This window comes from Mycteria americana, chromosome 6 (assembly GCF_035582795.1).
Source record: "Mycteria americana isolate JAX WOST 10 ecotype Jacksonville Zoo and Gardens chromosome 6, USCA_MyAme_1.0, whole genome shotgun sequence".
NCBI lineage: Eukaryota > Metazoa > Chordata > Aves > Ciconiiformes > Ciconiidae > Mycteria > Mycteria americana.
Genome location: NC_134370.1, coordinates 33,920,184 through 33,944,590, shown reverse-complemented (window position 1 = coordinate 33,944,590; position 24,407 = coordinate 33,920,184). Strand labels below are relative to the sequence as shown.

Sequence of the window (24,407 nt, the reverse complement as noted above, 5' to 3'; positions counted from 1 at the left end):
AGGCAGGAATTGGCTTCAGGTCTTACAGAAAAGCAAGAAGAGACAGGGCCTCCACATTATGTTAGATCATAGTGATGGCTAAGAGTTGTGAAGTAAAAAGATGTCATCCAATGTTTCTGGAAAACTGAATGCACAGTAAAACATCATAGTGAAGATGAAAGTTTGGTGAGCTTATTTTACAAATTAACTTCCCAGACATTAGACTATAATACCACTACTATGTCTGTTCAAAGACTTCAGCACATGACTCAAACGTGCATGTGTACAGAGGAAGTGTGGCGGTATTGCCTCCAATACCAATGATGTTGAAGACCGCTAAATAGAAGGATACAAGGAATCCAAGTTTTTTAGCTTCCCCAGATGTTTCCACAATAGCTCATACCAAACAATAGAAACAGGAGTCCTAACATGCTATCATTTCACTGGAAAGAGCTAAGCCTGTGGTTTGCACATGGGCAGACTCTGAGTGACTAAGATACAGTGTTCTTGGTTAGAATGACATGCCTGCTTAGAGACTTTTAGCAGTAGTTCATGGTTTGGGGGAAAACCCTACCCCAGCTCAATCGGTATAGAAAAGCATGTAAAAACAATTCACAGATTTTGGCCATAGCTTTTTCTCTCTCCCTGGTTACTAGTGCAAGCTCATTACCTTTATCCAAACCTATTACACGTAGCTAAATGACACAAAAAGTTCACATGTCAAATGGGGAACACCAAGGCACATTTTTACCATAGCCGAATGTTTCTTTTGCATTAAAAGATAGGTATATCCTAGAGAAAAGCTGTATGAAATCCCAGTCCTGAAGAAACATACGATTTACATTTTATATAAGTAGGACAGAAATAAAGAAAAACGGGTGTCTATGGAAGTTGGGAAAAATTACAGCAAGGAAACATACTAAAAAGCAACTTCAGAACGCCTTTGAAAAGAAAGGAGCATAAATTCCCTGCAAGGTTCCCATGGTGGGACTCTGAAGAGACTTGCTGGACCCTACGGCTGCCTTCTCCCTGCGATATTTCTGGGCCCAGTGAATAGCGCAAATAGAGCAAGCTCTTCCATTTCTACAGCTTTGTCAACAGAAGAGGAGATGAACTGCAGCCATTTCTTGTTCTAACATTTTGCTCCACCATGCACTGATTCACATTATATAGTTTATCTGTTATATACACATTGTTTTAATTAGGTTACAAAATTTCTATCACTTGTCTACAACTATTGAGACATTTGGTCCCATAAGTTGTTTTAAGTTTTAAACAAATATTTTCATGAGCAGATTTCTATAAAGCTAGAGTAAGATTTATAAAGTGAATATAATTTTGTGTGTTGGGATGAATGTATTCCATATGCCTTAATATTTATGTAAGAAACATTTTTCACAATAAAAAAATATTCAGAACCCTAAGAGGAAAGCTAAAAATCTTATCTGCAAGACTTCTTTTATAAAAGGTATAGACATTTCTCAAGAGAAACAACCTTATCATTCACTAGAAATAAAGTTTCCATTACAGCATGTTTTTTTATACCTCATATGTAGTTGTCATAGATGGCTTGTACGATACATGATTCGCTCTTCTTAGTTCCTTGATAGTTTCTGCAGGCATAGATTTAGAGAACCCCAAACCACTCCACGTATTTGTTGGAGTTCTCACTTCCGTTACAACTGGCTTCTTTAACATCGCTGAAAAAATACAGAGACAAATTAGTAAATCTCAACCTTAGTAAAGGTACTGAGATGATAACCCTGAAGTCACGTATGCTAATAGACTTCAGCCTACCAAATGGTAAATTCTAAATGCCTCCACTTGCTACACAGCTTGAATCCTACCCTTCCTTAAGGCAATTTACTCTGTCAGAAGATAGTTAGACCCCAGAGGGCTGCAAGGAAGCCAAAAGAATCATATTTGTTTCAAAAAGGTTTCTGGATTTCTTCTGGTGTGGGGGTTTTTGGTTTATTTTAGACAGGGTGAAAGATATGGTTAAGTCCCTTATCGATTTTGTAACTTAATTTATCTCTGAAATAAGGAGCAACTTTGCCAATATGACAAACATCTTAAAGTTTAATTTGCATCCAAATAAAATCAAGTATTACAGCTGTGAGGTCTCTGAAAACAACATGGATCATTTGCATATGGATATACTCACACAGAGAACATCCCATCTGCAAGTTGTTTATACTGCATTTTATACTATGTCGGTATTAAGAAATTTTTGGAACATGAAAACTCATATACAAACTTTTCACTATCAGCTTTAAATTGGATTAAAAAAATCAAATTACAGAACTGAAACTTCAGAAAATTATTTCAGCCATGTACTAACAAACTTTTCAGAAGTCACTGTTTATCCACATACCTTTGGTTGCTAACAGCTTCTTCTGCTCATAGTCAAATGCCTAAAAATTAAACATGCAGAAGATAACTTAATTGCTATTCTAACAAAACATCATTCCAATACTCAGCTCTTTGTAAAAACAAAGGTTTTGAAAGTGGCCAGTGAATACATCTAGGAGAAACCTGAAGTACTGCACAATAATTTGACAGTAGTCCAGTTAGAACCTTAGTTACTTAAAGCATTCACTCAAACATAGGTAACAAAGATTGTAAATAACTATCTGATATCCACGTGTGTGAGGCTGCAGCAGTATTTACAAACTGTTTAGGCAAAATTTTTCTTTAACTTTTTTTTTTTTTAAATAAGACATTTTTTCAGGCATAGTTTCTCTTCCTTAGTCGTCTGTTCTTAGCATTTAAAACATTCCTCAACAGTACAAAAAAAGATAATATACAACTTAAACAGCAAATCTAGGCAGCACAGTTATTCTTAATAATCTTCTTTCAAGTTTAGTTCTTCTCCATGCACTCATCTTCTGAAAAGAAAAGAACCTAAGTTTTGAGAGAATTAAAAAAACCCACCTTTGTATTTGGACTACCTACAACAATGGAAGAGTTGAAGTTTAAATACCCCTGGTTAAACAAGTTACACTTCTTTGAATTACAGATTAGCAAATCTAAACATACTCATAAAACTACAAAAATGCAGTATTTAGCCTGAGGTGTTAAATTCACTACTTGAATAACTAGAGCTCTGATAAGGAAAAGGGCTGCAAAACACTAACCTTAATCTTGTTCCACTACTCTAATTCCCACGCTGATACATCTATACTGAAAACTACTCTGTTACTACAGCTTGACAAACAGTCAAAGGAGTATCTCTCTTTGGGGAGATTTGCAATAACATCAAGTAGTTTATAGTACAGTAGTAAGCTGTAGTTAACCAAGTAGGAATAGTACAAGAAAAAAAAGGAGTATATGTACAAATCAATATTTGTAAAGCAAAACCACTTAGTTACTCCAGTATATCCCCCTGTATATGAACCTGAAGCTATAGAAAAAAGATGGTGTTGACACTGCTTATGAAAAGTTGTAAAGTGTCTTTTGTATATGTAATTCTCTCTTCTCAAAGCAACGATAAAGTTTTTTTTTTTGTTTGTTTGTTTTCCACACAGAAATGATGCTGTGTAGACTAATACAGCCATGGAATTTATTCTGAAATTTTTCTTATTCAACAGAAGCATAAGGGCTTCAAGACTTAGTTGGCAACCCACTCTTTAGTTGAAAGAGTTAACGACTTTGCTGGGGGGGAAATGCTTTTACTGAAATGGTAATGGCAAGTCAGTCTGCTGGTCACCAGTCACCTTGCATGCCGTGGTAATTTCACTTTGCAATTATCAAGTTTTGCACTAGATTTGGGTTTATTCAGGGAAACATACCTGCATATTTACATATGATGGCTGTGGAGCTAGACGTGCTCTTTCAGAGTTCTGGGCAGCTGCTGCTCGCTCTGCTGCCCTTTCACTTCCAGGAGCCTTTTTATCAGCCACAGGACTTTCAGAAGCACTTAACTCTGCATCTGAGAGCAGCCTCTCTGCAGTACTGTGGGAGCAAAGTCAGTATTAACTCCAGTCGTCTTTTTTTTTTTTCACAAGCAGTGAATATTCAATGCAATTTTGGTAATTGAGCTTTACCCTGAGAAGTTCGGCAGCAAAATTCAAGAAATGCTAGTACACAAAACAGCTCAGCGTTTTTAGCAATATTTCCAAAGTCTCAGCTTTCCTTTACCTGTTTCTCTGCCAGTGAAACAAAGCATGTATTGCTGCTTCCTATATTACCAAGTATGAGGCATAGTTTATAGATTCATATTTGAGCAGTCTGGTGTCTGGAATTATCACATGCGATCCCTATACAGTGCGACTTCATACCGTTTCACCTTGCTCAGGCCAGCAGCTCAGCAGTTCTAACAGGTTGATAGTAGTAGGATAAAGACAGATGCATAATGGGGCCTAAGAAAGTTAACATGGGTCCTACTTGCTTTTAAAGCTTCAGTAATTACAGTCCTACATGCCAAAGTGCCTCTTAAGGTACTCTCAAAGTGCCTCTTTTCTTTCTAAAAATCAGCCACATTTTATGCCTACTCTAGAAGAGTATGAAGACTACTCTAGAAGAGAATCTAGAAGACTACTCTACAAGAGACCATGTTTTAGATGCTGTAGACTACCCCAGAAAAAAGCCTTAAGGAAACTGTGAGCACTATATCCTCAACAAAAAGAACAAGACATACGAACAACGCAGTGACATAGAAACAACTGAGCCTGGGTAGCAGGAATCCTTGGATTTCTAAACTATGAGAGCAGAATTAATGAAATACCTATTATAGCTTTAACAGTGTAAATAAATCAGGTAAGAGAAAATATGCATCTCAAAAGAGTGATGATAAACAGTTCCCAAAAGGAATAGTGAAAACATTACTTAAAGTAGATCAGACAAAACATTGCGTTAAGCACAAAACCTGTGTTGCCAAGACATATTATGACTCAAAAGAGCCTTTCCCACTGCTGGCTCATTAAAAAACCAACCAAACAAAAAAAAAAAATCATCGAGACAAGTGTTTGAGAACATGCTGTTATGCCCTATATCGTTTTTCTAAGAAGAAAACAGCCTCAAGTACACGCAAAAGGAAAAAGGCTGTCAGTTAGGAATTGTTCTCAAAGCAATCAATAAAAAAAAAAAAAAGAAAGGAAAGTGCAAAAATGTATCCTTTAGAAATAGGTAATGAAAGTTACTCTGAAAAAATCCCCACTCTTTTGTGGGAGAGGAAAGGCATTTATTTTTTTCAAACCAAAGAAAAATACTTAGGATGTGCAAAAAGCATTCAAAGTTTGCAATTATCAGACAAACTGGGGGGTATATTAATGCCCAACGTGATTAGAAATCAAGCCCAATTTAAATCAGCTCTCTGAGTATCTTATGACTGAACCACGTGTTCTACCTACAAAAACACGTTTAAGTATTTTTGCATGGCGAAAGTTCCATTAATCTGTATTTGCACATTTCACTTACTGTAAATGAGAGTTTTTGGTGCCTTGCAGTAATTCAACTGTTTGTCTCTTAGAACAGGCCTGTTTGGAAGAGCTCATCATCTGCTTCAGATCACTGGTATTTGCTGAATGGGATGGACTTCTTGGCATGCCCACTTCTACAAAAGCATCATTGCAACCTACAAGACCAATAAAGAGAATAGTTAAACAAAAACCCTCTTACGTTCTAGTGATCTTACTGAAAGAATGACAAGTATAGAACAAAACCTGCTGCTCTTCCTTACAGAATCATTCTAGTCTTCAGGGATACCAACTTGGTCAAGGTTTAGGAAGTCAGAAATGTAAGTTCAAATGCACAAAAAAGGTGTTAGCATTCACAAATATAGTAGACACATTAAGTATTTTTTTTTTAAAAATTATTTTAAGTAATATTAGTTAATATTAAATCTGTAGATTGACAATCAGAAGTGACTAAGTATTTCAAACAAATTTGATTTTATATCGAGTTTTAATAAACCTTGCCAGGTGCTCAGCTAATTTTTGCTGGACTAAAAGCTTCCCACTTAATGTTCAAATATCTTTAGAATATGTTTTTACCAATATTTATCACCTTAATTGGGCAATGTACCTTTTATTCAAATCAGCATTTCAAATGACCAAACCCTCAATAAAAGAGCATCTCCTTGGTGATCAGTATTTGCAAGGGAAGCAATGCCTTTACACCTATTTGCTCAAGTCTGAAGTGGAACTGGCTTTCCCTCCCTCCAAGAATGACGGGAACAGTTCATTAGTTCCTTTAGCTCCTAAAAGGCAGTGTAACTGAAATGTTGTTATAAAACATGCAAATAAATTCTGTTTGCCAGTGTCATCTAGGTTTGATCTACACATAATTTTCTGCAATAACCTTCTCAAAGGCATTAATTCTTTCCTTTCATTAAAAAGCAAAAATACAACATCGTTTCAACCAGCAGAGATTGTTTTAAGCAATGAATTTAAGCTGCTGTAAAACATACTAAAATTTTCATAGGTTATTTCCCTCTGTTCTTTGAGAATAAATAAAATGTTACAAGCGCATTTATGTTGACTTAAGGTGTTTCTATTAGCAGTACAGCTCAGATACTACAACTTCTATTTACTTTCTTTAACAACAAATCTGGGAAATCCAGCAATATTTTCATTCAACATGGCTACAAAACCAATGCACAGGAAATATATATTTACATTTTTGTTTCATGAACTGTACATGGACTGCATAAACACTACCAGACAAAAAAATAAAATATCAAAATTTTACCTTCTGCACTATTTGACTTAGCAGCTACTTGTTCTGAGGCACCATGAGCACTTGTTTGTCTTACTGGATCACTGTGGTTTGTGCTCAACACATTTTCTCCTAGCGATGTGGCAGACAGTGCAGCATACTTGATATTTGAGGTCTGAAATGATTGTCAAAAAAACCACTGAATTGATAGTTATGCTTAAGGATATATTGAAAGAATTTCCCTTTTCTATCTGTGCAGGAGAACAAGGAATTAATTCCTGATATAGGAGAACAATATGCTTGAACGTTCCATTTTTCAATCTTTAAGTCATATTTTGAAAACACCACTGTTCTATTTCTAAACTTAATAGCTTTAAGAATCTACTAATGTAGGTAGTTTTCTCTTTCAGCTCTTCTTAGTAGAGGTTGATTAGAAACAGATCTGGTTCTCCAGAGATAACATCACTTACCTTTACATGACCATTTAAAGAAGGCGAGCCTTTTTTACTCTCTGATTGCATGCCATTGACGTGGACTTCAACAGGAGTCAAGCCTGGTGGTGGAGATGGAGTGTTCTGACTATAACTAGGTACTCCAGACAACAAAATACTAGTTAAAGTTGCTTGGGCAGTAGATGGTATCATTAGGTGTGGAATAGCAGAAAAACCTGTAACAAAATTCGGTCATGTTCTGATTAAGTTTCTCATTTAACTTTCTCAAGTACTATAGTACTTTATATAAATCTCCACGTGGCTTTGATACATCACTAAACAAGTTTCCATTAGAATTGCATGCCAAAAACATAATGCTTTATCTAACCATCACTTTGTAGGTTAATATGGTTTCCTATATGAAACAGATCAAAATATTGCATGTGACAGCATGTCATAAGTTCATATTAAATTGTAACTTTAAATTTGAATATTTATTAATCTGTGTTAAGGTAAACTTAAGATTTATTAAGGCTCTAAAGAATGAATGATTCTGGACTTTTCAATTGTCATTCTAACAACTTACTGTTGCAGAATTCATTTAATTTACATTTAACTTCTACTAACCTGTGGCATTCGTGTTAGCAAGAGATGTTGCCCATAACGTGGGACTAGGTGTGCCTGAACTTGGACTCTGTAAGGGACTCACAGAGCTATTAAGGGCATTCAACAGAGAGTTTGGAGCAGTTGAGGTGTTGACTGACAGGGCTGTTGGACCTAAAAGGCCTGCAAAAAATTATACAAGTGAATATTTAGTTAAGACTTACAGAAGAACATTTTTACAAAAGTACCAATTAAAAACAAACAAAAAATTACTAAATTGTACCAGCATGTATTTTACAAACAAATTTTAACATTAAACCTGCTGTTAATTTCGTGCAGAGAACACATTAAGAATAAGCAATCTTAAACTGGGAATAATATATCCAAGAAGAATTGTAGCATCTCCTATGTCCTTCTACTGGACTCTATTGTCAGAATAAAGAGTCTGCACTGGCTGCTTCTTGGCCCCACCATCCCTTTGTATCCCCTTCATTGCTTCTGTCAGTTTGTTTCAAAGAAGCATCACTTAGAGAACAAGAAAGCAACTGCACTTCACAACCTTACTTCCATTTCAATAACCTTTGCCTCAGAAGCTCATATGAACGAACCACTACTTCCACACTAAGAACTACTCAATTCCTTTTTGCATCTTCAATACTGACTGCAAATCGTCCCCCAAATGCATTTCTTATTCCCAAAGCATTCCCTCAAACCAGCTCTTCATGTAAGAGCGTTCACAAGACAGTTCAGCACTACACTCTAAAGAGATAAAAACACAACCCCAAAGTGCAGGCCTGACAATGGTAACAAAAACAGCATTAAAACCCGCAGTCAAATGGCACAAACACTTGCCCCTTTGTGACCCCCAAGAAAGCATGTGACATGGAACTATGCAGCACTCCTGGATGGCAGGTCACAAGGAAGCATGGTGGTTACCTGAGAACTTTGAGTTTCAAGAACCAGTGTCAAGATTTGTCACTAAATTCTTCTGAGACTGCTTGGTTTTCTGTACATTTTTGATAATAGGGTATTTGCAGAGCTTGAAAATAAAATGGTAATTCCAGTCTGGACTATGCACTTCTATAAAATTACATTAAGATAGAAAGCTTACACATTTCTGTCCTAAATTTCATACTGGTAAGTAAGGTCTAAACTAGCAGCACATGCATCCCTTAATTACAGTGAGATACAGCCAGAACTGAAATGTGGCATTAGCTATGTTAACTTTCATGGTACTGTTGGCAGGCTTCAGTACCTACCCAAATTCAGAACAGCCTGAGACATCACAATATTACCAAAGAAGAAATTTCATTTGAAAGAGATTCTTCTGCAAGTTGTAAAAGCAATGTCCTACTTCACCTGTATTTCCCTCCCTTTCACTTCCAGCTGAGTGGTTTGCAAGCTTCCGGAGGATTTTCTACAGAGATGAGTCACACAGCTGATTATGAAAGCCTTGGAGGAAGTTTTACAACAAGCCCTTGAAAGGCCAGATGCTTTTGGAATTCTCTAATGCTTTAACATTAATTCCTTATGCAAAACACACATCTGGTCCTTTTTTCTAGTACAAGTGAATTAAGTCTCAAACAAATATACATGCATTAAAAAAAATAATATATATATATGTAGAATGGAATGCATACCAAGCCCCGTGAGTCCTAGTCCTGCCGAGGACAAGATATCCAAACCAGGACAAGACAGACCAACAGGGCACGAGACAGTAGAAGGATTTGATGCTATGGTAACTCCACTACTTTCAAGTCCCAAGAGACATTTCCGTGCCTCATACATATTTAAGGCATTTCGTTCAACACTTTTTACAATCACAGACTGTAGGGAAAGAAAACAAAAAACAACAAAAAAGGAAAACCAATGAGTAACACAACTATATAACACGGATCTGCAAAACACACAACTCTTCTTAATACTCCCTCATGGCTATCAGTAACATAGCAGTGTGAGACAGCACAAGATAATGTCCATTAGCAGCTACTCAAATTCAGGGGCCTTGACGGTAAGCTTAGGGATTTTGTATGCACTTGACAACAAGGATGATGAAAGTCCTTTCTGTCTAAGAAAAACAATTATTATTGTATGTTGGTGCTATTTGGTACATCAAATCTTAAGTGCCCCAAGATCTAGAGAAGTGAACCAATAATTAAAATCTTATCTTCTCTTTTATCAGAGGTCTATAACTCGAAGTGGACAAAGAAGTTGTTCATATTAACTTCAGCTATTAAATTCATAGCTGTCTGAGAATAAACTAACAAATGCCTGGAATATTACATTACAAAAAACATTATTTGTTTCTTGTACATTCTCTACATGATGTTTCTTTGTATTGATTTTATATATCCCTACACAGAGAAGTTTACTTATTGACACAATGGAACGGTCATTTAATATTTTGAATTTTTTGTCTGTTACGGCATTCTATACAACAATGCAGATAACTGTGAGAGTCTCCTATCCATACTCGCCCGAGTATTTTACAATTAACATCTCCCATTAGAGGTATTTTGTAATTCTGTTTTTTGTGGCTCTTTTCAACATCTTGTGTAGAACACAGTCAGACTTTTCTCATAGCCATATTATTTGGGTTTTGGGGGGTTTGTTTGTTTGTTTTGTTTAATTCTAAGGAACACTGCAGTTATGTGGGGGCACTGGAATTTAAGAAGAATTTCTTTGGAAACAAATCAAGAGTAGTTCTAGTCAGATACAATTTATCTCCTCATAGTTTATTTCTTTTATCAGTATCTTCCATACAAAAGCTAATCTCTGTATTGTCCAATATTTAATGAAAAAGTCAAACTACCGTAAAGGAGAGCTGTTGTAATGTTTAAATTGGTATTTCAAGCAGAAAATATATATGCCTTTTACAAGTTTATGATCCATTAAGTTAGGGAGGAGGAGCAGACATGTCAACTCATCAGCTCTGAAAAGTTGTCATGAAAGCCTAAAAAGAATGTATTAGCTCTTCACCAACCTTGCTTGGTTGCTTTGGCTTCGGCTTAATGCTTATGAAGACATCTAACTGCTCCATTAGCTGTGTTATAAACTGTGGTTCTACTTCAATTTCTTCCTTCATATCAAACATGAGCACAAGAGGAAGGCAACCCTGAAAAGACAAAGATGCAAAATATCATAAAACTTATAACCTACCCTTTTCCCATGAAAATGTTAGCAATAAACTGAAATATAGAGATTGCAATACATGTACATCATGATACAGTAAATTCAGAAAAAATAGCAAGGATAAAATTTTAAGTAAAGCCATTTCCTTGTATACAAGAACACAGGTGTATCTTCCTACCCCGGGATTCTGAACAAACAGTTTGGTGGTATAAGGGTGAAATGATTGTTGAATATTTGACATTCCAATCAGCACATACGCATCCTGCATTAGCTATTTATACAGACTTAGAGGTGTCCAGAGGATTCAAATTCAGAAACCACTATTACCTATTAAATTGGAACAAAATATTGTCCGGAATTGATAGCAGGACTCTCGTATGGCACACGCTAAACTATGTTTTAGATAAGGAAACACAATTCTGAAAAAAATTCTCTGTAAGTCACCGTTGCCTAAGTCTTAACTTTTACCTTTCTCTTCCCTTGTCCTAGATCAGCTAGATAAGTATTTTCCAGTGATACGGATGACATCTCTGAAACACCTGAAATACTAAAACTTTAAGTGTAAAAAAAAAAAAAAAAAGCGCACCCCTAACAAAAGCCCAAACCCCCAAAATAACAAAAAACTCAGTCACAGGATATCTAGAAATTATTAGACTGCTACTTCTCATAAAATAACAAAAATAGAGGGTACAAAGTCAGTGGAAAACAAATCCTACTTTTTGTGATTTTAGATTCACAATAAAGTAAACATGGTATCACACATATCAGGAAAAAAGCCACAGTAAAATACATCCAAGAAAGTGGTCTTATTTAATCAGTTTCCTGCTTTTGCTTCAGAATGAAAAGCAGCAAATTGGTATATTTATTCTTCAGATCACTAGTTCAGTATCATTTGATATTTAAATAGCACTTCTCAACAGTACCACCTATAGCTACACAGTACTTCCCAGACTTAAAGTAATTTTAACTTAAGGAAAATTAAAGCAAGGCATCTTAACTATTTTGACTTCAGGAAGACTGACAAACACAGCTTAACTCCACAAAGTGAACTTGTCTGAAAAGAACAATTATGAATAAAGTCTATCTAAAACCACTGAAATCAATAATCTAGGATTTTACAGTAACAGAACTGCTGAGAGCATTTCATACTTGGATGTTCCAAATGTTTTTGTAAAAAAGTTACAGAAAGTAATACCAGAAGGTCTCACCAAAAGCCTGCTGAATGAAAGTGCAACTAAAGGTTAACAGGAAAAACAGAAGCTTCAAAGTTGAAATGTCAGGTTTTATGAGCATATTAAAAGGCTCATTTTTTACACTCTGTTTTGTTATTGTATGCTTAGAGCACCTAACATGAAGATAAGAGAGGAACAAGACCAAATAACGTTCTTTGACAGGAAGTGTGTTAACAAAACTGAAGTTGTCAAGATGTCTTCTGTAATTAAATATAGTACAGTCCTCATTACTTTTTGTTAGTTTTGCATATAGTAAGTATCAGTATTTTTTAGTGATGATCAAAATACAGATGAAACCAAAGGGTTTGGAATGAGGGGAAGACGTAGAACAACAACACTTTAAACAAGACTCCAAACCTCTCTCGCTTAGATAAGTATTTAATTTTAAATCACAAGGTATCCTTTCTTCTTTTTACAATTTGCCCTCATCACTACTATGAGTAGTCTTAACCACCACGTTATATATATTCCTGCAAGCAATATGCTGATTATTAGAAACAGACTTGCAATGCTTGTCAGAGATAAGGGATATGCACAATTTATACACCACAGAATTCATAGCCTTCTCAATGAAATTAGTTACTAGTTGATATTAAAGTTTCCATTTAGACATACTGCTAAGCAATTTTTAAAGATAACATCAATACATTACATATGTCCCACTGTAAGGTATCCATGCACTGCACTGCATTTTCTATTGATATTGTAAACTTTGCCTCAAATTTAGTCTCTTATGAGAATTACAGATCACAACAGTTTAGTAGTTCAGAAAAGCATTATGGTATTTCTTTTCTTGGTATTGATGTTCAGATGCTTCTAGATAGTTATTTCTAGGAGCTCTGCAGAGATCAAATCACTTTTTTTAAATCACCTCTCCAATTCCATAGGACACTTGTGCTGCCTAGCTGTGAAACAGCATCAGCTATTATTCTGACTGAATCAGATGAACCGGCAGGAGGCATTAACAACAGAGACCATGGTGAGAAGGCCAGCATGCAGGTGCACCTTGCAGGAAATCACTCCACAGAAATCTCACCCCACTGAACAATGCCCAAGAAGAAAACAAGTGAAGTGAAATTTACTTCAAAAGAAGCCGAGAATGACTGCAGCTCTCTGTCGTATGTAGGTATTAGCATGGCTGGCATATTTAAGTGTTTTTATCTAAAGCTGAAAAATACAGTTTTTACTAAGTTAGGAATTGGACGTAAATTTTTATCTGGTTAGTTACTTCTTCCCTCAGCTTTTCAAATTTTATTGTTTAAAAAGATATATTCCTTCTTTGCAAAATTTGCTTTTAAAACTTGTTTTATCTACAAAACTGGAAACAAGTTTTGGGACGTATAATCATGTGAGTTGAAACAGACCAAGTCTCCTGGCCAGTACAGTTCTTAAAAGGTGATATAGTGGATGTGATTTGGGATACTAAGGTGTACTGATGTGTTTGGAATTATTAAATCAAACATCAATATTTTTAAAAAAATGGCCCTCGCTTAATTTTAAGTTTCAAGAGTAAAGGTGTACTTTGATGTTCGTATGATAGCTTGTTTGCATTTCCTTCTACTTCATGAACCTCCAAAAAAGTACTACTAAAACCTTACCAAGGAAATACATAGGATAAGACTTTCTCTTAGTACTTACAGACAATAATATCCTAGAATATAATAACCATGAATATAACTGTATAAACAGAAAGGCACCATGTTTTTGTTTTCTACTATACAGCAAGGCACAGTGCAATGTGAGAGAGATGTGGACTTCTAGAATTTAATGGTATCATGGTTTATCCTGATACCAGCTTTGAATTGGATTTTAATCCAATCCTCCCATGTGCTGTTTCTAAATATCCATATATATATATCTATATATATATATAAAAAAATCTGTGTACAAACATTAGTACTACAACAAACCCTAAAGGCTCCTGTGAAGCTTAAAGACCAATATAACAAAAACCTGTACAAATAAGAATATTATTAATCACCAGAGCTATTTTTATAAAAGGCCTTAAATACAGAGGCTATGATACTAGAAAGAACATAAGACTGCAGAATGAGTAAGTACTTCCTATGGTTCCCCAGTTTCCTTGAAAACTCACCTACACAGGAACTAAGAAATTCCTGCCACTTCCTCCCAAAAGAAACCTACTTACCTGACAAACATGGAAAAGGCAGGTTGGCAAAACAAAACAACTCACCACCCAACAACAACAAAACCCTGCAAAAAGTCTGCCTTCTACTCAGAAGCATATTGTTATCATAAATTTAAAATTGCTTATGTTGCATTTATACTGCCAAGGACATTTTTCAAATCATGATAACAGATTACAAACATCTAACTACAAACACTTACAAAACACTGACAAAAATAGAGCATTCACCTGAATCAGCTTTTTGCAATGTGAGTAGTAATCCTTCCTCTCTAAGGCTAATTTACATTTGACCAATAAATACATGCACAATGAGCATATTTTCCATAGTCTGGCCTTTTTTTCAAGCAAGTTTCAGTGAAAGCATTTACCATGAGATATTGCCTGGCAAGACAGACAGACTCAATTGTGCCCTGGAGGTAGACAGTGGATTTCTTCTGTGGGTTACTAGGGTCAGGGAAGTGGATCTGAGCACCAGTTCTCTGCATGATATGTTTGATGTTACTGCCATTTCGACCCATCATAAAGAGATGATGCTGCGCTGCAATGTCTAGTTGTGTGCTCACAGGGATTGCAGAGGCCAGGCTCCCAGCTAGGTGTTCTAAAAGCATGGCTGTTCCTTCCTGTGGGGGAAACGTAAGAAACCTGTGAAACATTGCTCACAGGCATACAAAACGACATTTCAGACTGTTTCCTTACTTGTCATGCATTCCACATTCAAGATAAAGAAAATTCTGTTTTGTTTAAAAACCCAGTTGATTTGTTAAAGGTAACAGATGGACTAAACTCTACCTACCATTCCCTTTTTATGACCAAATGCAGCATTTAATGGCCATTGTAAAAGGCAGTAAGACAACATCAAATGCTTTGGTCCCAATAGACCTTCTGTGCCCACATATAGCAATAAGAAAGTCGATACGAGGTTTATTTGGGTAGGTATACTTGCAAAATTTGTCTTTCAATTTTGGCCTAAGATGTTCTTACTGGCTTGAGATACACCAATCTGAGACCATATTAATCTGTCTCACTGCCAGTTGTTAACATGGAAACTTTATTTTATTGAGATTAAATAGGCTCATGGTAGTTCCTTTACCTGACTGTTAAATTCACATCTCCCAATTCTGGTTTTGTAAGACCAGATTTACTGACTGTTAGGGCAACTTTCAAGATTATATATTTGAGTGCACATTGAGAAGATCAAAGCATGAAGAATTCATGGGGGTTTTTTTTTGTTTTGTGTGGTTTTTTTTTTTGTTTTGTGGGGTTTTGTTTGTTTTAATTAAGAGATGGGTAAGATTAACACATATTCCAGAATTGCTGGAAACCTGAACAGGTGTGCAAGAGATGAAAGACAGATTAAAAGTTTAGCAGAAACAATGCTAAACCCTAAACTTAAAACTATTTTCTATGCATTTTTACACCTCACCTATACCAGTTAAGTTTTTAAAAAAAAAAAAAAAAAACCCGAACCCTTAGGCTTCAGAAGTGATTATACAATAACAACAGCTACTGATGAGGCAGGATAACATTAATATAGTTCTTAAGTATCTAAATTATGATTATATTTATGACATGCAGAAACCTACTTAAGATGACACATTACCTTCACAGCACTAGTGTTATTTTGTGACCCTCTGACAATGACTGTAGCACCATACATTCGAGAGCGTTGTTTAAAGGAAACTGAAATATTATACGTCTGAGATATATGCTGAATTGTGGGAGAATTAGGATCTGGGATTGGTTGGAGAATTCCAGCAATAGGCAATTCAAACATGAGTACCAATGGAAGCAGCTCCTACAACAACATTGAAGAGCAAATATTGAAAACTGAAATACTCACTAAAACTACAACAATTTTATTACTGAATCACAATATGTTGGTCAGTGATGATTAAATCAACATAATACATCATCTACCCAGGGTTCACCGATAAAAATATTATCATATCTTGAGTTGGAAAAAGGCACCGATTTTTCTAGGGCCATGAGAGTTTGTTTTGCATGGGCTTTTTGTTTGTTTCTTCAGGTAATTTCCCATCCTTATCCATGCTGACCTACAAACAGGTCAATATTTGTAAAACTTCCTAGAGAAATCTCTTTCCTGTCATGGATTAATTGGAGCTCTGAAGTCAGCTAAAGCTATGTAAACATCAGCTGCTTTCATGACTGCCAAAATCCAGGTTGTGCAAGCGACATACCTGACTACAACAATTGCGAAAAAGTCTTCATAATTTATTAGATTTATTGTTATCCATGCCAAAATACACATACAAATTAAAAACAGAAGGTAAAGACAGAAAAGTACTACAAGTGGAGAATGGAACTGAATTCCATGAAATTTTTGGATTTACACAAATTATACATGAAAATGGTTAAAATTAAAAAGGCAGCGATTGCCTTTCCTAAGTCATAGATTCACACAGGATGCCTGAGCTTCTACAGGCCATCTGTGGAGGGTAAGTTAAGATGCAATTTTAGACACAGTATGGGATACTTTACATCTTGCTTATACTGTAGACTTCATGTTCAAGATCCACCTTGGGCTAGTTAAAAATTTGGCCAGAATGTGAATCACTGTTTTTATAATACCCTTTGCATTTTACTCATGTGGATACTCACATTGTTCCTATATTTCTGCTGTCATAAGACAGCCAAACAACCCTAGGGTTCTCAAAACTATTTTTTTTTTTTTTCCTTTCAGGTGTTTTCAAGGGAACACTATAATGAAATAGACTATTACCCGAATTCTAACTCTTGCAGACTCCACTCCAGCTGGCTGTCCTGCAATAGACACCTGGAAGAGTAAGAATACAGAAAACATAGCATGACATTTTCAAATGAGGCATTCGAAAAGTGATTCAGATACCTATGTTCTCTCTCTAAAAAAATAAAATTTAAAAAAATAACACATTTCACACCTGGTGTCTTAAGTGTTCTCTAAACAGTAGCTGAAAACTAAAACCAGTTTAAAAAAAATAATCTATGACTATTATAGCATCTTAGGTTACATAAGCTTAAACAACGAGAAAAAAATTGATACATGAAACAATACAGCTGTTTGGATCAAATAATGGAATTACTACTGTATACATGTGCTCAATGCTAATGTTCAACAACAGTAGGTTCAGTAGGTTTTCTGGAATGTTTTTGAAATTACTGTATTTTGCTCAGCAGCCACTAGGATGCACAAAAGGGAATTCTAAGTACAGTTATGAAAGACTTGAAAGTAAACATTCCAGTAATATTAGCATTAAAAAAGATGTACAATTCAGGTTCAATGACTTATTCTAACAAAGTTGAACTCTTACAATAGGACATTCATTTTTGCTAGATATCCACCAAGTTTAGTACTCAACCAGGTTACACCATAAGCCTAAAGCAGTAAGAAATTAATCAATATGCTAAGTCAGGTGTCGAACAGGAAAAATTTACAAAAGCGGTGCTTTTCATACTGCTTCTCTATCATTCACACTAAGTTGTTGACTTCTGTATGCTCAAGATAATTTTAGTTTAAAAAAATTAAAATTATTCATGAGCCATCACAAATTGTTTCCATCTGTTTTTAAAGATTTGCTCACTTAGGAAGTTCCATGCTTTCCACAGAGTGTAAATACCAAAAATCCATTTCCCTGAACATGAACTCACCCATCCCCAAAAACCCCAAACTGACGAAAGAAGTTTAGAGATGTTTTATACTATCAGGAATTACAGTATAAATGAGTTAAAATATTAAACAATACTTACTTGGTTGCTTTTCTCTGCTTGATTATTCCTATTTGAGTCTGGAAAATGGATATGGCATCCTGTTTCTTCCATCACCTTTTTAATATTATTGCCACCTTTACCTATTACATGAGAATGTTCTGTATGTGAAACATCCATCTTCAAGGTTACCCGATTGCTCTGGAAATCAAGTACCCATGATTAGATTTGTTCACAGCAGAACCTGAGTATTTCAGAGTAACGTAACCTCAAGAATGACATTCAAAATTGTATTTCCAAAGTATTTTTGCAGAGGCTTAACGTCTGTTCAAGTAAGATGTTTTTAATATGGATCATAGTCAGAAGCTAAACCATTCACATTTTCTTTCCAATGAGGAAATAACATGGAAATAAATACCCCAAAGATACATCTTCAAAAAACTGTCTGAGGCTTTTAAAACATGTCCTAGATTTTATCAACTGTGACTTAAATGGCCTTTTGCAATCCATTCTAATTTATTTTAATTCTGTGTTCTTTCAATTGCAGTCTCCCACCCCTGTCTGATCTGAAAGGATCATACGATTAAGACTTGGGCAAATCACAAAGCCATGGGACCTAAAATAACAAGACTTTTTCCTCCTTTAACAAACATACCAAATTTTCCCGGTACATCAATTTTTAAAATACACAAACACTTCCTACAGCTGTTCTTAAAAGCTACATTGTTAACAGTCCATAATAATGTTGTTAGTAGTAGTTAAAAAAATTGCACTTATCACTGGAGTGTTCCTTTTGGCAATCTGTTTAGAGAATCAAAAAGTTGGCGTACAACTATGCAGAAGCCCTATACATTGCCCCAACAGACTTGCTATTGGATGAAAAGAAGATCTGATGAACCTTTGAGACCCCTGGCCAAAATCTAGATGTTTTGGAAATTCTGATCCTAATGTTTCAGAGTATAAGAATGCAGTAACAGTTAAAAATAGAACTGCATAAATGCTCCTAAAATTTAATTTCAAACAAAACCAAAATTTTAGGTTCACTGAAGTGGCCGTATAATCTACTGTTTGCAGTGAAGCTGTATTTCATATTTTAAAGTAAAAAACCCAATCCAATGAACAAACTATGTATGCTTCTAGCCATATGGCTGGAAATATTATTTCTATATAGTTCACATCTAGAAAAAGTGCCTTAAGCAAGTATTTTCTTGTTGCATGTTTAAGTATGTGCGTATGCACCAAATATCAACATCCAGAAGGAATATACTGGAGGCTTTGCTTTGGAGTGTCCATAAATAAGTGGACTAATCTAAATAGAAGGTAAAGAGTTCAATGTCGCCACAAAATTAGGGGTTAAGGTGTCATTCTAAATAAATTTTCTTACTTTTGTGTCCAAGACAGACATGATTTTCTCTTTTGCTTCTTTAACATTTTCCTTTTTTCCAGAGACTTTAATATGGGGATCTATAAAAGAAATAAGGACTTGTAAGAAAAATACAGTAAAATATCTATCAAAAATTTCCTTATTGCTTAAACAGATTTCAAGCCATTATTTATAGTTCAGCAATAAACTGTACCACCAACCTTTGGAATTCAGCTAAAAAACAAATGTATCCTTCCATCCCTTCAGCCCCACGGTTAAGCTTACCAGATGAGTTTAATAAACATGATAACCAACTTAAAATAAATAGAAATCAACTGCCAAATATATATCACAGTATTAAAAACATTGTCTACAATGCAATTACATAGCTAAGCCATCATGTCTTCTCAAACAAATATTAACAGAGGGCAACTAAAAGTTTGACAGCCTTACTCAAGCTTAACACAGACAATACCTAAAAACCCCCAAACTCAAACCCACCCTCATCATCACTTTGTTATATTTAATTAGTCTCTAGAACTACCCTGTGCAGTTTTAACCTGGCAATAAAGGCACCTCCACCAGAAGTTTTCCGATTGAAGTTATCAAAATTTAAATGACACTTAAATAATAAATCAAATCTTTGAAGGGCCAAGTATATAAATTAAGACTTGCTACTAAGCTACACACCCAGGAGGAACACCAGCTGATGGCAGGTTTTGCCCAGTGAGATCTAAAACATTGATTCTACAACACACTTCAGTTTACATTATAATTTTCAGACCACTGTCCTTAAACAGCAGAAGGTGTTGTGCTGAGCTATCAGGTACAGTTCTGCATCCTGGATATACACCTGGTTGGAAAATACAGAACCGACCTTGGAAATAAATCAAGTATCAATTACTAAAAAGTGTGAAAATTACACATTAGATAGTTTAGCAGCACCATCTGGTGTCCAGAAGCATAAAGTGCCACAATGCAAAATTACTGTCAAAACATTAAATACAGGTTCAATTAAAAGAAACAAAAAAAATTCCACAACTACCACCCAAATTTCTAAGTGTTAGATTTTGCAGGTGATGCCTATTTCTCTTTCCCCAGTTCTTGAGTCCTCTGCCCTTTTGCAGTGTAACAGTGCTTTTTCTCCTGTGATGGCATGAACTGTTCTCAAAAAAAAAATTCTAACCCCTCTTCTGGCTAATGAATTCATCTAATTCATTATGCTAGACAGATACATTCATCTTAGGGTACATAAAAGTAAATATATTCTCAATGGCAGGAGAATACATAGCTGTAATATAATGTATCTGCCTCTCCCATCACCTCAATGATTAAAATCACTTCACTACTAAAGAAATGCCAAATAATACAACTTCAGACTGTAAATCTGTTGTATGCAATTGAAAATTGAAACTGTTTAAGCCATGCCTAGATACTCTTTTCGTTCCAACAATAAAAACTTTTTCACTGGGAAGTTCTGAGCACACTCAGCTGGGGCTGCAGAAACGCTGAAGGAACACAGGATTCACTGCCAAGTTTCATGAAAGTCAAGAAAAATGCAGCATTTTGAGTTCTGAGAAACGGATATATTTCATTTTTAAAAATGGAAAAACTGTAGTCGCAAAAACATGGTATGCGCATAGAATCTACAGAAGCTCCAAAAATCTGCTGCTTCAGCCTTTTCATAATGGAGCAAAGTAAGAAAAAAAAAACCAAACCAAAATAGTCTTAAGGGCAATTTTTCTTTTCTTTCTTAAGTTGACAGTAAGCCATGTGGTTCTAATGTGTTTAAGCTGTGAATGATATTTGAAGTGGATGTCACAGGCAGAAATTCCCAGAAGCAGATTCTAGCACACGATGTATGCTCCAAGTGCTCTTCAGAGGCAACCAGGAAAAACGCAAAACCAAACCACCACCACTTTGGGGATGATTTTCACATATTTGTAAACATTATATTTTAACACACATTTGGTCACAAGTATGAAAAATATCTGAAATAAGCCTGGCATCCTACTAGTACCAAAAGAAGATTACTGCCACTCCATAATACTATTTATTTACCCATGGGTGAAAATACATTTTAGAATACCTATTTTTTCCATTTCTCACCTCAGTTGGACTCCTCTTTTTTGCCGATACTGACAGCTTCAGCAAAAAATCCCATTTTTCTACATTTAACCTTTCTTTATTCTTTTTAGAGGGAAAAAAGCTCAATTACTCACTTAAAAACAAAAGCAAAGAAGAATCCACAAAGCAAAAAAGAATCCACTGACGCCAGTGACAATTTTAAAATATGCTATAAAATCTTTCAAAATTGGTCTTAAGTACCCTCTCCTTACTTGACTTCTTCTCAATGACACAGTGGTTGGTAATGGATATGAACCAACTTGTTTTTAAGTTAACAGAATTCTTCCTTTGAGACTCACTCTTTCCTTCAAGGAAACACAATTTAGATATGACATCCACATAAGAATTTTGCATGAGAAGATTTACTTGCAACTAACAGAGTTTGAATTCTTTGAACTGGCTTTGCAGGAGTTGAATGTACATTGAAATTATGCATGATCTACAGGAAAACCAACAGGTACCCAAATAATACTGAATCAATGAACAAACAGATCACTTCAGGAATTGCTTAAAAATTCAGAGGGGCAATTCGATCATATAATCTGATTTCCTGCATATTACAGACCCTTAAATTTCTTAAATATACCTGTCTATGGAATCAATTAGCTTGTTTGCATCACAGTTCCTCTGGAAAATGTGGACAAGTGGAAAACTGTCTGCACTAATGGTTCATCAATTTCAGCCTCCCACATTTGTGCCTGATTTCTGCCATGGTTTGCACTTAGGCTCACTGGTTCTTGTACTACCTTCCCCCTCCTCCCCCCACCCCTGAGATTAAAGAACCCTTAGTGTTCAATAGTGTCTTCTAGTGACGGTCCATATATGCTAGCAAATCACCTGTCATTATACCAACTCTTTTTCTGAGCCCAACCCCAAATACTCTAATTTGACCAATCGTTAAGAAAAATGAGCTAGAGAAGCTGCCTGGTTTTTTTCCTGGCTAAATTATTTATTTTCAAGAGCAAAGGACTTTCTGTTTTTAAACACTATACCACAGGAGATAATCAAAAGGCAAGCTTCTCCCAAACTTCTTGGAAGCCCAGTGCAGATCAGGCTGCATTTGACCTCAAACCACTGTCTGCTAGACAGAGAAAATCTGTCACTAATGGAATCAGCATTTACCTTCAGTTTCAGCTTTCTGGTTAATCTGAACTATTTTGTGGAAAAGACTGAAACTGGATAGTATCTGAAAATTATTTTCAGGATTTCAAGTCACTAGGGATGAAATGACTATGTAAGGTCTTTGTGCATCAATACAAGGGAGTAATTAAAACAGTTGACTTAAGCTTTCTAAATGTTTTCTGAAGCTGTTGCCACCAATAAGGAGTCAAATACATTAAAAATGGTTCCAGCCAATTTGTTACTTCTTGACAACACAAACTTAGGGTGTTCAGTACTTGTGTATGACAAGCGATGTCTGTTGGCTATTGTATTTACACTAGACTAGGCTGAATCTAAAACCTTTCCCCGCCACCTAATTTTCAGGTGTAACTATTTATTCCATGGATTTACTTTTACTTTTTTTAATTTAGAAAAAAATTACTACCTTGTCTTAGTACTAAGACAAAAATGTTTGTTGGATAAAGTTCTACATTTAATATTTGAAATACCTACAGGGTGTGACTGTAGCAATGCATTCTCAAGAAAGTTCAAAACAAGCTAATTGGCACTCTTAAAAGTCTAAAGAGGATTGTCAGGCATAAAGGTATAGCAAGTGTAATGTATGTAGAGTACTGTCAGTACAGATAAACATAAAATCACCCTCCAGTCAGTATCTAGACTGACCCAATTGACCACAGCACCTGCACAGTCTTAACTGGAATGAGATCACCCATTGAACAAGGCCAACTGATTCCCACAGAAGTGGCTCTTGGTGAGACTAGGGCCAGAACAATGCCATTTTTGTCCGGATGACAACTGGACCAGATCACCAAGATGTTATGCCATTCTTTATCCCTGAGGAACACTGGTTTTGGTACCTATTTTTACTGGGAAAAAAATCCCATTACCCTGCCTTTTTTTTTTTTTTTTTTTTTTTTAAGCTTTTGAACACAACTGGAAGTATACTTTAAATAAAACTAGAGTTACAGCAAAGAACAGATGCCTACCATGAACAAAGAAAGGAGACACCAAAGCTTTACAAACTATTTGCAAACACAGAACAATGGCTTCTGAAGAAGCCTGCGTGCTAAAAGCATATAAGGCTCTAACACTCTAAATACAAGGGTAGTATCAGAAACTGGAAGAGTTTGACTCATAAGAAACAACATAATTAGTGTCTTGCAAAATATAAAAAAATCTCAGTGTATAGTAAATTATCTTTTAATTGATTTTGATGGGCAGTATCTTTTTCCCTAATAACGGAAAAGATAAATTTAAGTTTAACAGATTCTGCTCCCTCCCCCCAAGAATGGGGTCTATTTACATAAATTAGAAAGCTAAAGTTACACAACAGAAAACGCTGGAAAATTTTCTCAGTCTTCATTTTGCCAGACTCCTGCCTTGAAGTGGCCTTTTATTGCTCCTATCCTCAAATTCCTCACTCCACACTTTGGCTGGGTTTCCACCTCCTCGGTCTTTGTCCACAGCTATACCAGCAAGCCTCCGGCTTTTCTGCTACTATTGTGAGCAACGTTTCAGTAAACAAAATACAATTCCTCCAAGCAAAAATACGTTTGTGCCAGTGCAAATGCATCTACACTAACCTTTGCCAGGCAAGAAGTATTTCAAATAATTAAGACACTTAACTGTGTAGGCCTCTCCTGCAAATCAGACATTACATTTAGTGTCCGGGCAAGCTCTTCAGACCACAGCTATGCATCTAGCTTGTTTACAAGGATGAACAGGCTTTTACTTAAGTTACAGAAATGCCACTAGTCTAAAAATAGCTAGACAACTGGGCAACAGCAGAGCAGATGACAGTCATTCTTAATAAGTAGCTGATTAAGATCTGAATAGCTCATGAGTATTACTGAACTTGAGCCATTCAAAGAAAAGCAAAGACAAAAGAGACCTAGCAATTTTAAGGACAA

At 35.6% G+C, this 24,407-nt stretch overlaps 1 protein-coding gene across 2 annotated transcripts in view; it reads right to left on the bottom strand.

Moving 5' to 3' along the window:
- BICC1 (BicC family RNA binding protein 1) overlaps window positions 1–24,407 on the bottom strand; it is a 115,560-nt gene that overhangs the window by 10,376 nt on the left and 80,777 nt on the right. For both annotated transcript variants that reach the window (XM_075505273.1, XM_075505274.1), the window contains 14 exons: window positions 19,270–19,349; window positions 17,928–18,086; window positions 16,924–16,977; window positions 15,784–15,978; window positions 14,552–14,803; window positions 10,654–10,785; window positions 9,311–9,497; window positions 7,695–7,853; window positions 7,107–7,303; window positions 6,670–6,811; window positions 5,398–5,554; window positions 3,771–3,933; window positions 2,354–2,393; window positions 1,525–1,679 (listed from right to left, as the gene is read on the bottom strand). In XM_075505273.1, coding sequence (XP_075361388.1) covers window positions 1,525–1,679; window positions 2,354–2,393; window positions 3,771–3,933; window positions 5,398–5,554; window positions 6,670–6,811; window positions 7,107–7,303; window positions 7,695–7,853; window positions 9,311–9,497; window positions 10,654–10,785; window positions 14,552–14,803; window positions 15,784–15,978; window positions 16,924–16,977; window positions 17,928–18,086; window positions 19,270–19,349 — 2,072 coding nt within the window. The remainder of the gene's footprint in view (window positions 1–1,524; window positions 1,680–2,353; window positions 2,394–3,770; window positions 3,934–5,397; window positions 5,555–6,669; window positions 6,812–7,106; window positions 7,304–7,694; window positions 7,854–9,310; window positions 9,498–10,653; window positions 10,786–14,551; window positions 14,804–15,783; window positions 15,979–16,923; window positions 16,978–17,927; window positions 18,087–19,269; window positions 19,350–24,407) is intronic.